General features: G+C 38.9%; 1 protein-coding gene across 2 annotated transcripts in view; it reads left to right on the top strand.

The window, feature by feature from the left end:
- Positions 1–4,047: 4,047 nt before the first annotated feature.
- LOC140927557 (TNF receptor-associated factor 4-like) overlaps positions 4,048–15,000 on the top strand; it is a 29,333-nt gene continuing 18,380 nt past the window's right edge. For both annotated transcript variants that reach the window (XM_073377230.1, XM_073377229.1), the window contains exons 1-4: positions 4,048–4,292; positions 4,846–4,900; positions 6,339–6,443; positions 9,296–9,454. In XM_073377230.1, the coding sequence (XP_073233331.1) occupies positions 4,108–4,292; positions 4,846–4,900; positions 6,339–6,443; positions 9,296–9,454 (504 nt within the window). In that variant the 5' untranslated portion in view covers positions 4,048–4,107. The remainder of the gene's footprint in view (positions 4,293–4,845; positions 4,901–6,338; positions 6,444–9,295; positions 9,455–15,000) is intronic.

The raw sequence follows: 15,000 nt of genomic DNA, 5'->3' as shown, positions 1-15,000 counted from the left end.
CAAGACAGTTACACAAAAGCAAATGAAAGTGGCGAGGAAGCCCAAACAGAAACCATGAGGCTTATAGACACTGGGCTCCCTCAGAGTAAAAATAAAGTTAACAGTAACGGTAAGGCCAGGATCGAAAGCAAAATACAATGAAGGTAAGTATAAATTAACTAATTACATAGACTGAGTTGACAAAATATAAGGTATGGTACAAGTAACAATAAGTATAAAAATAATATCAGACATGGAAGAAATACTAATACTAAAATTAAAATACTAATACTAAACCTTTTTCTTAACCATTCTTAAATACTCTATATGATGAACCATCCGAAGCAAGAGCCGCCCATGCAAGCTAATGCTCCGAAGCACAATAATAAATCATTAGGCCTTTAAATAGACTTGTTGAAGGAAACCTAGATAGTGCTGATTCCTAGCAAGAGCCGCACACACAGTCACACAGAATTATTCTTATCAAAGTCTGATTATTCTCATCAAAGTCTGCAATAGCTCACTGACATAAAATAACTGATTAAAATGAAATATGTGGGATGGCTGTATGGCCCTTGCACACACAGACGCCCAATAATATTATTCTTATCCAAAGCCTAAAATATATGTAGCTCCCTGATGTACAGTAACTGATTAAAATGAAATCTGTGAGATGGCTGTATGGCCCCTGCACACACAGTCACCCTGAACTAGACTAATAACAATACTGAAATAACTAGTAAAATTAAAAATCTGCGAGATGGCTGTATGGCCCGTGCTCACACAATCATCTTGAAATCATCCTGAATTACGTGAATAACTTTATGTAATAAAATGGGCCGGATGGCCCTGACTCATGCAGTGAGAATTCTATATATGACCATGTCACTGTCCATCTGTCTTCGTTGTGTAAACGCAAGTACCATATGGCATACTATACTCTTGCGCCGGAATTATGTGATGCAGCCCAGAGAGGACAAGCAAGGAAACAGAAACCAGACAGTTCATACCCAACTGCAGTGTATCAATATCCAGCATTAAGCCAAGGTTGCCTGTGCTGCCTAATTAGCTGTAGATGCCATATACTGAGGGAAGCAGCAGCTGGTCTTGCGTAGCCACGCACTATTAGATGCAACTCCTGGATAACTGATCAGCAGAACATGTACCACTACATGTATGTTGAATTGAATTGATGAGCTACAGAGAATGCAAAGTTACGTGTGTTGACTCTCTCAAGAGAGAACTCTGACCCATGACAGAACTAAAAATCTAAATAGGGTGGCTAAAACAGTTAACACCCGTGAAAAAGCTTAGGGTGGCTAAAACAGTTAACACCCGTGAACAAGCTTAGGGTGGCTAAAACAGTTAACACCCATGACAGAACTAAAAATCTAAACAGGGTGGCTAAAACAGTTAACACCCGTGAAAAAGCTAAGAACATGGTGGCTTGAACAGTTAGCACCGTAGAAAATAGGGTGGCTAAAACAGTTAACACCCATGACGGAACTAAAAATAATGGTGGCTTGAACAGTAGCACCATAGAAAATAGGGTGGCTCAAACCGTTAACACCTGTGAAAAAGCTAACAACATGGTGGCTTGAACAGTTAGCACTGTAAAAAATTGGGCGGCTCAAACAATTAACACCCGTGAGAAAGCTACTAATATGGTGGCTTGAAGATTTGGTGGCTTGAATATTTAGCACCATAGAAAATAGGGTGGCTCCAACAGTTAACACCCGTGAAATAACTATTCCCGTGGAGGAACAAATCCTCACAATGAAAAACACTGGCAACAGAATGTCGCCGACAGTGAGTAAAGGAAAAAAACAGAACATGACGATACAACACGTAACACGACATTGACCAGCACACAATAACCCTCATAAAATTATGCTCATACCTCCGAGATAACTTTTAAGAATAGTTGCTATGTAATTTCTAAGACCTTGCAAATGCGTTGAGGGAATGGAACATAAAGTTTTAGCCGGTAGGGTTGGATAATGTATCTTTTTCTTTTTTTTTTTTTGATAATAATTAAAGGTTACCAGTAAGCTGAGTCCAAAGGTAAAAAAGGCTCAAACGTGCAAAATTGTAACGTCAGAATATCAATAAAATAAATTGCCTTTATATTATTAGAACACAGCTAAGATTATGAATAAAGGGATCCATTACTGGGCTGGTAAAAACAAATATTTCAAACTGAATATCGATCGAGTGATATTTTGCGCTAGTTGGCACCAGCGATACAACTAGCTGAAGTAGGAACACGAGGTACCACGAAGTATGAACAACGAACGGAATAGCACGCCAGTGTAACTGCCAACATTTAACTGGCCGATTGAACGAAGAATTCGATTTTATATGCGCATAAACGACCGTAACGTGTATCAATTCTTGCAATCAACAAGACGATCGTGTGCATGCACATCATATCAGATCTGTGCACTTCAACACAGCACCGAGAGTAAGCGGTAAGCCATCTGGCAATAATCTAGTGCTTATCTCAAAGAAGAGGTGACGCTCGGTAGATAAAACCCAAGAAGATCAAAGGAGACTGATAAATCACCAGCAACCTGCATCCAAACCTGCCCACCGTCTAAAAATGTTTTCCAACTTTCTTATTGCAGTGAGCAGAGAGGCCTTGTGCTTTGCTTTCATGTCTTAAAAACACAATATATAATGTCCCGGATGGCAGGAACGCCCCCTCCCCAGTAACTGTAGAAATGACACATTAATCAGTCACATTACGCATAAAACCATTTATTTCTTTCAGAAATAAATTTCCTTTAAAATATGCCATGATGCGACATTTTCTACCTTGACATCATTTTACTGCCGTGATGCAACATTTTCTACCTTGATATCTTTTTACTGCCCTAATGCAACATTTTCTACCTTGATATCATTTCACTGCCGTGATGTGACATTTCCTACTTTGAAATCATTTTACTGCCGAGATGGAACATTTTCTACCTTGATATCATTCCGAGCGTAGCGACTTTACAATCTTGTCGCGCGAAGCGCGCGCGCAGTCTGCTAACCGCGCGTGGTCTTAGCCAGCTGCGAAATTCGAGGCTTCATTAGGGCAGTAAAAAGATATCAAGGTAGAAAATGTTGCATCACGGCAGTAAAATGATATCAAGGTAGAAAATGTCGCATCACGGCGGCAAAATGATATCAAGGTAGAAAATGTCGCATCACGGCAGTAAAATGATATCAAGGTAGAGAATGTTGCATCACGGCAGAAAAAAAATATCAAGGTAGAAAATGTCGCATCACGGCAGTAAAATGATATCAAGGTAGAAAATGTCGCATCACGGCAGCAAAATGATATCAAGGTAGAAAATGTCGCATCACGGCAGTAAAATGATATCAAGGTAGAAAATGTTGCATCACGGCAGAAAAAAAATATCAAGGTAGAAAATGTCGCATCACGGCAGTAAAATGATATCAAGGTAGAAAATGTCGCATCACGGCAGCAAAATGATATCAAGGTAGAAAATGTCGCATCACGGCAGTAAAATGATATCAAGGTAGAGAATGTCACATCACGGCAGTAAAATGATATCAAGGTAGAAAATGTCGCATCACGGCAGTAAAATGATATCAAGGTAGAGAATGTCACATCACGGCAGTAAAATGATATCAAGGTAGAAAATGTCGCATCACGGCAGTAAAATGATATCAAGGTAGAAAATGTCGCATCACGGCAGTAAAATGATATCAAGGTAGAAAATGTCGCATCACGGCAGCAAAATAAATATCAAGGTAGAAAATGTTGCATCACGGCAGTAAAATGATATCAAGGTAGAAAATGTTGCATCACGGCAGTAAAAAGATATCAAGGTAGAAAATGTTTTATCACGAACCGTAAAATGATATAAAGGTGAAAAATAACAATGGCTGATTGATGCTATCACAGGAACATTTTATTGGATATGTCACAACCACATCAAACAATACGTTTACAAATAATTTTGAAACAAACGGCGCGCCATAACACGTCATGTATTTTTACCAATGATATAGTGATGAACCTTATCACATAAATGCTTTTCTAAGCACTTTCATTTTGTACTTCCGCCCTAAGTTCCGTCATAATCGCTAAGTTATTTTGCTTTCGATTCAATGATGGAACCAGAAGAAAATACAGCGCCTGAACATGAACTCCAGTTTGGAGGGCACGATTTTATGTTCGTTGATGAGCCGTCTTCCGAACAATTTTGCTCTGTATGTCTTCTTGTTATGAAAAATGCTGTTCAGACAGTATGTGGTCATCGCTTCTGCAGACACTGCCTCGTTGGGACATTCAGGTACCAAGATTTTGTTAATTTAACATAGACATGCTAAACTTCACTCACTAATAGGCCGATGGTCATGAAGTTATAATCGTTGCGTTCTCTGATGCATACACTCGACTGATTCGATAGAATTTCAAGCTGTCACAGTTTTTTGTCCGCGACGAAACATGCTATCAACAAATCTTTAATCAGACAAGTACTGTTCCGCTGTATCATAAATCACTTCTGAGGTATCCGAAAAAGGAACATTGAAATTCATGGTTTGAGGTCTTTCAAGGCCCATCGTCATACGGCGATTCAGTCGAAGCTTTTTCAAAAAAATACTTTTTGTGGGATGAAGGTCTTCTTGCACGCCATCGGCAAATAATCAGTCACGCACGGCACCGCCATGTAATGAATTATTTGCGAAGAATACATCTGCGCAAAGGAAGTAGAAAAGAAATAGGAGACGTCTCTGCACGCAGGCTAAGGATGCAAAAAAGTAAAAAAGGTTTATTTCTATGTCTGTATTTTATTTCCTGTAATAAAGTTTACTTTTTTGAGCCCAAGATTCTTCCTTTTTCAGGGAAGGTCAACATGCCTGTCCACAGGATAGAAATCCTATTCCCGAGGAGGGAGGGGTGAGTACATTATTTGCTGCAAGATATATGAAACACACCAAGAGTCATCCTCTCTTGATACCACAGAACAGTCGATAAATAAAATCGGTATTAGTTAACTTGTCAACTGTTTTGCCTCATCAGTCGAACAAAACTTGTTATTAGAGTGATTTTTACTTAACCTGTGAAAAAGGGTAGTAGAATACATTGTACTACGCACTATTATGCACTAATTCCATTGTCTTCTTTTGTTTACTTGTAGCTATTTTGCACTAGTTGTTATTTTCTGTTTCATGGGTCAAGTAAAATCACTCTGTTTCGGTATGGGTGAATGTTTTGAACTAGAAAGCGAGTTTGCCGTTGAATAAAATTTTAACTGACGCGTCCCGACCTGTTTCCCGCTGAAATGCACATCTACTGTCGGTTCACGCCGTTCTTCTGTTTTTTTTTTTCTCCTCGAGTCTCTGTAAGACGCGCAGACAACAACAGGATCCGTCTCTGAAATAGTTGACTGCCTTTGCCAAGATTCATATTTGCCAGTTAACTTTGAATTCTATTATATTTTATAATTTGCATGATATGCTGTACCAAAAATAACCAACTGAGCAGTGAAACACATGCAGTGCACTTTCAGGGACCGCGCAGGGGGTGGGGCTGGGGGGGCTTTAGCCCCCCCACTTTTTTGGCTGTTGATGTTAAAACATTGAATGTTCAACTGGAAATATTTAAGGTGTTGATGAAGGACGGATAATTTACCTGTTTTGATGACATTTTAGCCAAGATCAAGCAGCTTTCTGAAGCCGAAAAGTGTATGAAAACTGAAATCATAACCCTATGTAAACTTCTTCTTGTAAATCCAGCAACCAGTGCAGCAGGCGAGAGATCCTTTTCTTCTGCTCGGAAACTGAAAACATGGCTACGCTCGACGATGACACAAACAAGATTTAGCAATCTGACAATACTTAACACCCACAAGCAGAGAACAGACAAACCTTGTCTTATAGATGTTGCCAATGAGTTTGTAGCTCTCAATGAAAATCGAAAAGCAACTATGGCACCTTCAAAGAATCCGACTTAAAAATGTCCGGGTGACACTCATCCGTTTGCGTCTGTTGGGTTTAGCTTAGAAGTTAGTCTATTCATTTAATATTTGGTCAAACGTGAAGGCCAGTTTGTTACTCGTTGTTTTATAAGAATGAAAAATTAACTTCCCTTTTCGCAGTTTTAGATCCATTTCTAGCCATTTCAGAAGACTTCAGTTTCAAATTTTCCCGGGGAGCATGCCCCCGGACCCCCCTAGTTGGCTCACGCTAACGCGTTCACATTAGCCCCCCGACTTGAAAATCCGCTCCGCGGGCCCTGACTTTTCAGACTTTTGAAAACAAAGTCGATTGAAGTGCATGCTATACGAAATGAAACACATTGAAGAAGTTGTTCCTTTGTATTCCTGCTTTTGCAGTTTTTTCCTGATGTGGCCTGGGAGAGGAATATACTGTCGCTTCGGGTAAAATGTAAAATGAGTAAAAGAGGCTGTGATTGGACAGGACAATTACGTCATTTTCAGGTAATGTGAAAGGAGGATTATGCAGTCTTCCCCTGATGCATTGCGCCGTAATATGTTATCCAATTGGTTTGTGACGTCATCACTTTTTAAGATGGATGCATCGAGTAAACAACTCCATCAAGCTCCTGTCTTCGGGGAAGATTCAGACGTGAGTTATTAGAATTGCGATTTGAATACCAAAAAAGACCTTACATTACCTTCGCTGCAATTTTTACGGCTGAATGTGGTCTTCGGCCAATTCATTTTCGTCAGCTCTTTGGTGGAGAGGCGTTAGTATATGCAGTGGTATATGTTAGCGGCTAACAGGCGAATTTTGGATAAACTCAACGGCGTGAGATTTCTATTTATTGTACAGGTTATTGAGAAAGCTCAAAAGAAAGCTCAATTTTCTTTTCGTGGGCAAGAAAACTTTTCATTATGAAATTGTTCTTCGATTAATTCAACCTAGCTTATTTTCTTCACGGCGGAGCGCTTGGCCTGTTTTCTGCTGTTTTGAAATGCAACCAAGGCAGCGACGTTTTGGAGAATTTTGAGGTACAGATTTACTCTATGGTCAAGGAAATTACGTTTTTAAAAGGAAATTTATGTATTTATAAATGTTTCATAGACAATTAATTCATTTTGGTATCGGTGTTTATCGAAAAATTACAAAAATTAAATGTACCGCGATTGGAGATGGTGTGATTTATTGTGTTGAATTTTGCCGTGTGCTGATTTTTACTTGCGTAAACGGATCCAAGTCCTAAGTAGTGTTCGGCAAATTGCTTTTAAGGATTAACTAATGGATTTTTTTTTGAAAAAAATTTGTCAAGGAATTAATTTCTCTGTCTATTGTTTTGTGTTTGTTCATTCATGACTTAAAACATTGGCTCAAAACACGATCGTCAGACTATGCTACTCACATATATACACGCATCACTTCTGCAAGAGATTTCGGTGAATTTTTGGGCACTGTGCGATACACAGCTACTGAATTTTATTTAATGATTATTCTGGTTATATAAAGAGATAATTCTTTAAGCCTAATTTTTATGGATATTTTCACTCTAAGTTTGCCGCGCAGGTGGGTCAGCACCGAAGTATCTTGTTTTTTGTTAAAATGACAACTCGCTTCGCGCGGTCGTCAGCCAATTGAACTGTCATGTTCAATTTCGATTTGTCGACGTCTAAGTTGAGGTACAACGAGGTACATTGTCATTCCTTGAAATTATATTCCTTCTTCTCTTCAAAAATTATTGGTTTAATTCACAGAACCTTGACTATTGTAGTCGGAAACTGACACATTTCTTGAAGTACCCGAGCGTGAGAGTGAAGATAATACCTTCATCATTAAAATTCACCTCTCTTCGTCGTGAAAATAAGGCATTTAATTTTTCATTTAATAGCTTGGAAAATTCGCTCAGTATATCAATTCAGAGTGCCAATCAAAAGGAATGAAACAAAAGACACTCACTTCAAGCCGTCAAACAAGCTCTTTTGAAAGGTCGAAAAATCATCTCCGACGCTCATGATGCATCCACTTGATAATGACCATGCTGCACGCGAAAACCGCGAAAAATTGTCGCATGGAATTATGGGAAGACTGCATAATCCTCCTTTGGTGACGTGTTTCTGTATTGCCTAGCATGTAGAGTCTACATTGTAGGCTCGAAACGGGGAGGTCGGACATGACGAAGGGAGGCCAAATTCGTAGGAAAAAAGTGAGGACATAGACAGCGCGCAGCATTTATATCAATTTTGCATTGATGTATAGTGATTTAGCCCCCGTAATGGTTAGCTTTTACTTTAGTGTTTTGGAAACTCCACAGAATGTGCTATAAATTTAAGAAAATTCAGTACCTGGATAAGAAGTGAGAAAATAAAGCGGCTACGATTATGTTTTGTACAGGTCTATGGGTGGTGGTTAGGGTTAGGTACTGATTTAGAAATGGTTGGCTTCCATTACTGTTTTGGAAACTCCATAGAAATACTATGAAATTAGGTACTGCTTGGTACTGTTTTCCCCGTTGGTGTACGTGCATTGGCTAAGTAAGAAATAAATGTAGTGAACCGTGTTTACGGCTCCCTGCCGACTCTCCTTTACTTTGGTCTCTCTTCTATTTCTTCAAAAACCGGTTTAAAATTTAAGACAGTTAATTAAGGTTTCCTCTCTGTGTAGGGTGGGTTCATGAGGTTTCCAAACTACGGTTGCCTAGAAGGAAGACTGAAGGCAGTTCCTCTGGATGGTAGCGTGAGCGAGGCGGCAATCTAGGGAGATCAACCAAGCTTACCAAGCACATAGTTTTTTAGCAGTATCTGCTCATCTAGTCAAGAAAGTAAAGCAGCAAACGAGAAAAGGAAGCAATAAAATAGTTGGGTGTAGCTACAAATTCGGGAATTGCTTGATGTGAGAAGTGATTTTTTGGAGGTAGCAAAGAGTGATATGAGTGGGGAAAAGAGTGGTTCGTGCCCCGACCATAGCAACAAGCACACACGTACATTTAATAAATTGAATCTGTTTGTTAGCGTTTTACACATTCAAATTGTTTATTTCTTAGCACCTTTCGATGGGCCGATACATTGTAAATGTTTTACCACCATGTTACAAAGCCACCTGTACCAGTGCGAACAGCTCACATTGACTACAATTGACTACCTAATTAGGTTAATATTGAAGAGAGCTGTGTCTGGTTATTGCAAAAATCAAAATTCGTTACTTCATCCTGAATATTTTGTTGATTTATTTGTTCAGTTGTTTGTTTGTTTTCACATAATGACAAGTTAAAATTGTCACTGCGCATTATGAATTATCTATTACGTTTGCTGTTTTGTTCACTGTAATAAACACTTTCAACGTTTCGATTTTTTTGTAGAGTCATTCCGATGATTGTCAATATGAAGATGTAACTTGCGATGATTGCGATGAGGAGATGCAAAGGAGGTTTTTGGATACTCACTTAACATCGGAGTGTAGCGAAAGGGTTGTGCAGTGTGTTTACTGTAAAGATGAATTTGCTTTCTGGCGCTTGGAGGTAAGCCTACCAAGGTACATTAAGTGCCTCTGTTGGATCCGAGATAATATATAGATTTAGCCAGGTCTAAAAGCGAAGCTCCCGTTAATAAATTCATAATTTAAATCAAACAATAAACTTGTAATCCACAGATCAGGGCACATTCATTTGACTTTTGAGGCAAAGGCTAAGTGATTTTAGAGAAAAATAATTTGACAGTCCAAGAGTGAAACAAATTTTACATCGAGTTATTAAATAGTCTTATTTGTACACCCAAAAATAGCAATCATGTTCGATCACAGTAGATTAGGCCTGGAAAACAAATAGACCTATTCGTGTATTGTATTTGCATTAGCTGTTGCATCATAATGTGGCATTCACCAGTCTCTCCTACATTGCTCCGTTAGAGAGACTATGGATAATTGGACAAGTTCGACAAGTTTAGTTTACTACTAAAAATTAAAGGGGAGTGAGGCAAGGGTGCCCGCTTTTCGGGATGCTTTTTATTCTTGCCGTAGAGACTCTTGCTATTCAGATCAGAACAAGCAAATCGATCAAAGAACGGAAACAAAGAATCTAAAGTCAGCTTATATGCCGATGATACCACTACTTTTATTCACGACGACTCGTCTGCAGTAGCCCTTTCCGCTTTGCTTGATCGATTCAGTACGCTTTCCGGTCTGAGAATAAATAAGTCGAAAACTGAAGGGTTGTGGCTGGGATTGTGGAAAAACAGATTAGGTAAAGACGAGCCTTTTGGAATCTCTTGGCCGAAGCAATACGTCTCCTCCCTCGGCGTAGTTTTCGCTCATGAAACGCACTTTGGCGAGAAAATCAACTTTAATGAACGGCTTGTTAAAATGAAAAAGGTGTTAAATCTTTGGTCAGGTCGGCGCTTGTCAATCCTGGGACGAATTGCTATTGTCAAAACATTAGCACTGTCTAAACTTGTTTATAATTGCTCTGTACTTGATACTCCGACCGATTTTGCTAAAGAAGTTAATAAGGTCATTTTCCCTTTCATATGGAACTTTAAGCCTGATAAAATCAAAAGAAACACACTGACAGGCCCAATCTCCAAAGGTAGCCTTAACATGTCAATTTCGCGGACGTAGAAAAATCTATCTTAAAGCTGCCTGGGTAAATCGCTATTAGACTGCTATTGTTCATCGGATGGTCATCATTGGTGTGCGCTTCTTGACTCTCATCTTGAAAAATTCGGAGGCTCTTTTTTGTTTCAGTGTAATTACGATTTGAAATTCTTAGATCTAGAAGGTCTCCCCCTCTTTTATAGGAACATTTTAACGGTCTGGCAGATCCTTCATTCCAAGGTACCCCTTAGTGTTAATGAAATTAAAGAGGAAATACTTTGGAATAACCGCTTTATTAAGATCGGCGGAAAGACGGTTTTTTATAGAGCATGGGTTAGTAAAGGTATTTTAAGAATCAAAGATATCCTCAATTCTCACGATAACTTCCTATCTTTCCAAGAGCTTAAAGACACTTTTCACATTCGTGGTACCTTTCTTGATTACGGTGGTCTTCTGGCCGCGATTTCTAAAGATTGGAAAAATGCTATCTTACATGGCAATCAGGAACACACCAACGAACCAAAGGTGATACAACTAACCGTTGGAAATGTTTCAGCAAAATATGCTCGACTAAAGTTTGCTGAGAAATCTTTCTGCCCTCCATTAACTGAATCCTATTTAAGAGAACAAACATTCACTCCTAGTGCCGTATATGAGCTTCCATTCAAAATCGCCATTGAAAATAAGCTAAGAAGTTTTCAGTTCAAACTCATCCACAATATTCTTCCGACCAATGAATGTTAAATCTTCGCCAAAATGCGAACAATGTGATGCTCCTTATGAAACTATTAGCCATATGTTTTACGAGTGTCCTGAGGTAAAAAGTTTTTGGGAAAAAGTCATAGATTGGTGGAATCGTAAACGTTCTGAAAACATAAATCCCAATCCAACGGAAGTTCTTTATGGATACAAACCTGAATCTAACAGCTTTCATACTTTTAACCATTATCTCTTAATTGCTGGATATTACGTTTACTTAGCTAGAAACAAGTTTGAGACCTCAGAGCTGGAAGTTTTCATTGTTTTCCTGGAAATTAAAATCCAGTGCGAAAAAGAAATTGCAATAACAAAAAGAAATCTTAACAAATACAGAAATAAGTGGACCACGCTGTGCATTTCTGATTAGTGTTGGATTTATAGTAATTTAGCAAACATTTTTCCATTTGTTCTGCTTGTTGTCGTTAATCTGTTGAACCTTCGTATTTCGCTTTATTTTGCTTGTTTGTTCATTTATTTATTTTACTGTTTCGCCTCCTTTTTATCTGCCGCCCTGTTATTGTAAAGTTCATTGTAAATTTTGTTATGTTAAATGATGTTTAATAAATAAATTATTAAAAAAATGTACATGTAATTAGTTTTACAAATTTGAGTTTTACTGTAGTTTTTTAAGTTGTTAAGCGTTGTTGATCAGTGAATGTAAATAGCGCTCTAGAAGTTATTAAATTATTACTATTATAAAAAAAAAGAAGTAAATCTTGGCGACGAATCTGGTGGCGTGTAAACCAGCCTTTTAAACATACTTTTTCTCATCACGTCTCAGGTAAACAGTACTCTGAGGCCCTTTTTATCATACAGACAGACCTCGGACAGAATTTGTTCTTATTTGCCCTATTTAAACCTATAATTCTGCAGTTTTTCACAATTTTGCAAGAGAATTTGCACTCATTCAATATCCACGACGATCAAAGCACGCGCTTCCTTTGCACAACAAATTATAGCATTGAAATATAAAACGTTTTCATGAAGAGAATTCTCAGATAATGCCGGGACTTTTCAGTTAGAAAAATCTGGTCCTATGTGATATGCAGGGTAAAAATCATGAATAATAGACCTTGTCACGGTTTTCGACGCCATCTTGACGAGTAGGCAAACGCGTGAGAAATTACAGTGTTTGTATGAGAATCTAATGTCGAATAATTTCCGTAAAACGGCTGTTCTGAAAAAAATATCTATTGTAAACTAAAGCTACAAAGCAAAGGATTGTCCTAAAAAATTTGGGGGGTGTACCTGTGCTTAAATTTCTCCAGAGGCTTGCTTTGATTTTCCATATATTTGTCTGTAATTTTCCCGGGACTTTCTTACAGACAAATGTATAGAAAATTGAAACAAGTGGTTCAAGGTCTTCTAGTGCATGTAACGCCCTCAAATTTTTTCAGGAGAATCCTTAGGAGTGAAGCTTTAGTTTACAATAGATATTTTTTTCAGAACAGCCGTTCTACGGAAATTATTCGACATTAGATTCTCATACAAACACTGTAATTTTTCGCGCGTTTGCCTACTCGTCAAGATGGCGTCGAAAACCGTGACAAGGTCTATTACGAGCTTTTAATGAAAACGATAAAAAAAATTCCCTAAATCACTTTCGGCCAGCCGGACGGGTTCTCACTTTTGACAGGCACCGCTTCAACATTATAGAGAAATTGTTATGTTTAGGTTTCCCTTTATTTATTAAACTGTGTATGGTTTTGTTATGTGTAATCTTTAAAAGCGAGTGATATTTACGCGCGGAATTTTCGCGCGGCGTTTTGAGTAGTCTAGTATTCCTGCATGCGATGTTTATGTTTGACTGGAAACAACCGGTGCAGCGATAAAAATTGCGAGAGGGACTACTAACAATCAATAAAATAAATATAATTCGGTGAAACATGTACAGAGACAATAATTTTCATTCACGAAGAGAAGTATTGAGAGTAAAGTGTCCCTGAAAATCATGAGTCAGGTAAGCATAAGCTTATTTATGTTTTAAGCCGGCTCCCGGTGTTTGCTCTTTTTCAAGATGAACTCGAGGCAAGAAAATCGCTCAGAGCTTTCTGTTTACAGCCAAAATCATAAGAAAATAATCTTCGGAACCTTTCCTTTGAATTTGCGGCTCTTTAGAAGACCACTTTTTAGCAGCTGTATTTCATTTTGTACACCAAGTAGAAAAAGACAGTTTAAAACATCACAAGATGACACAAAACTCTGTCAGCTTATGGATAATCCATGGTCAGCTCCAGCTATCAGTAATCAAGTTTCCAGACGCTGCATAAATTTTCCGCATGAACTCACCTGTCAAATTTTGACCAATTAGAACATAAGAATTGGACGTAGAGCGTGATCAATGCGTGACAGTGAGAAAAGTCAAACGCGATTACCTTCCCTGCATGTAAATGTAATAGCCGGTTGAATTTTCGCGTCCGAGGTCAGTTCGAAATCAACATTTTAAAAGTGCTGCTCATGAACACGACTTATTTCATATGCATTTTAAAAAAATTGAACTTGAGCCTGCGATCATTTGAAAAGTATCAACTTGTCAGCGGATACCTTCAAAAAACACTCGAACTCGGTGGGTCGATACCTGAGCCCGCGATACGGTCAGGCGATACTGGTTAGCAGAAACACTATTTTGACAGCTGTCAATTAATCAAAACATGGATGTAGAATATCAGGTTGCAGGCTCCCAAACTAGCTAGAAAGTGTGAGATTAAACATTGGTATGCCTGTGGTGAGGACGGACGGAAGGTTGGGTAGTCGGTGTACGGTCACGTGACTGCCGAATTTTCCAGGATGGATAGATTTTCTAAGCTACGGGGCTTCGAATTGAGCCCGTGATCAAATAAAATATCAGCGCAAAACTTTAAACACTACGTGACCTCAATGGATAGAAAAATGAGCCCGCGATACACTCAGGTGATGATGGTCAGCGTATACTCTAGTTTGACAGCTGTCAATTAACCTTCATTAGAATGGCGAATATTCGAATTAACAGACTACGAGTGTGAGTAAGACATATCCGTCCGGCATGTAGTGGAAAATGCTAGATCGTGTACCTGAACGAACCTGAGCCCACGTTATTAGTTTTCTGATAGTGGTCTGTACATGTCCTATTTTGACAGCTGTCAATTGACCTTAATTTGGCTTGCCAATATAACTTTAAACGACTGTCAGCCAACTGGCAGCCTTGCCCGGCGTAGTTTCGTTTTTTATGTTGAATTGGTAAGTGTGACATATTATATCAGCTTATATGTAGGGGAAAAACGACTGGTCTTTCATCTGAGCCCGCGAGATGGTCATGTGATAATTGTCAGCGGATGTCTGATTTTGACAGCTGTCAATCTAAACGTACTTATACGGATGGCTTACATAACTAAGAGGCTAGTCAAGTTGTGCAAGATCTATTGTGACATTTGACATCGGCTTACATGAAGTGTGTGTACGGGTGGGCGGGCGCTACGTCATAACCAAATTTTCTCGGTTGGATAGTTTACCAAATTTTCTTACCCATGGTGCTCCGCTGTGCGCGCGCGAAGCGCGCGAGAGCTCCGCTATAATGGCCTATAATGGGAGCTGAGGCTTCGCCCGAAGGGGTACCTGGTACCTTTTTCAAGCATCAGGTATATGAAAGGGTAGGGATTTCACAAGTTGAAGTATATGAAAGGGTGGGTCAATCTGTCATCGTTGGTAACGGGCTCAAAAGGGATAACATGCATTTTATGG

This window comes from Porites lutea, chromosome 2 (genome assembly GCF_958299795.1).
Source record: "Porites lutea chromosome 2, jaPorLute2.1, whole genome shotgun sequence".
Classification (NCBI taxonomy): domain Eukaryota; kingdom Metazoa; phylum Cnidaria; class Anthozoa; order Scleractinia; family Poritidae; genus Porites; species Porites lutea.
Note: the sequence above shows the minus strand (reverse complement) of the source record. Positions and strands in the feature narration are given on the sequence as shown.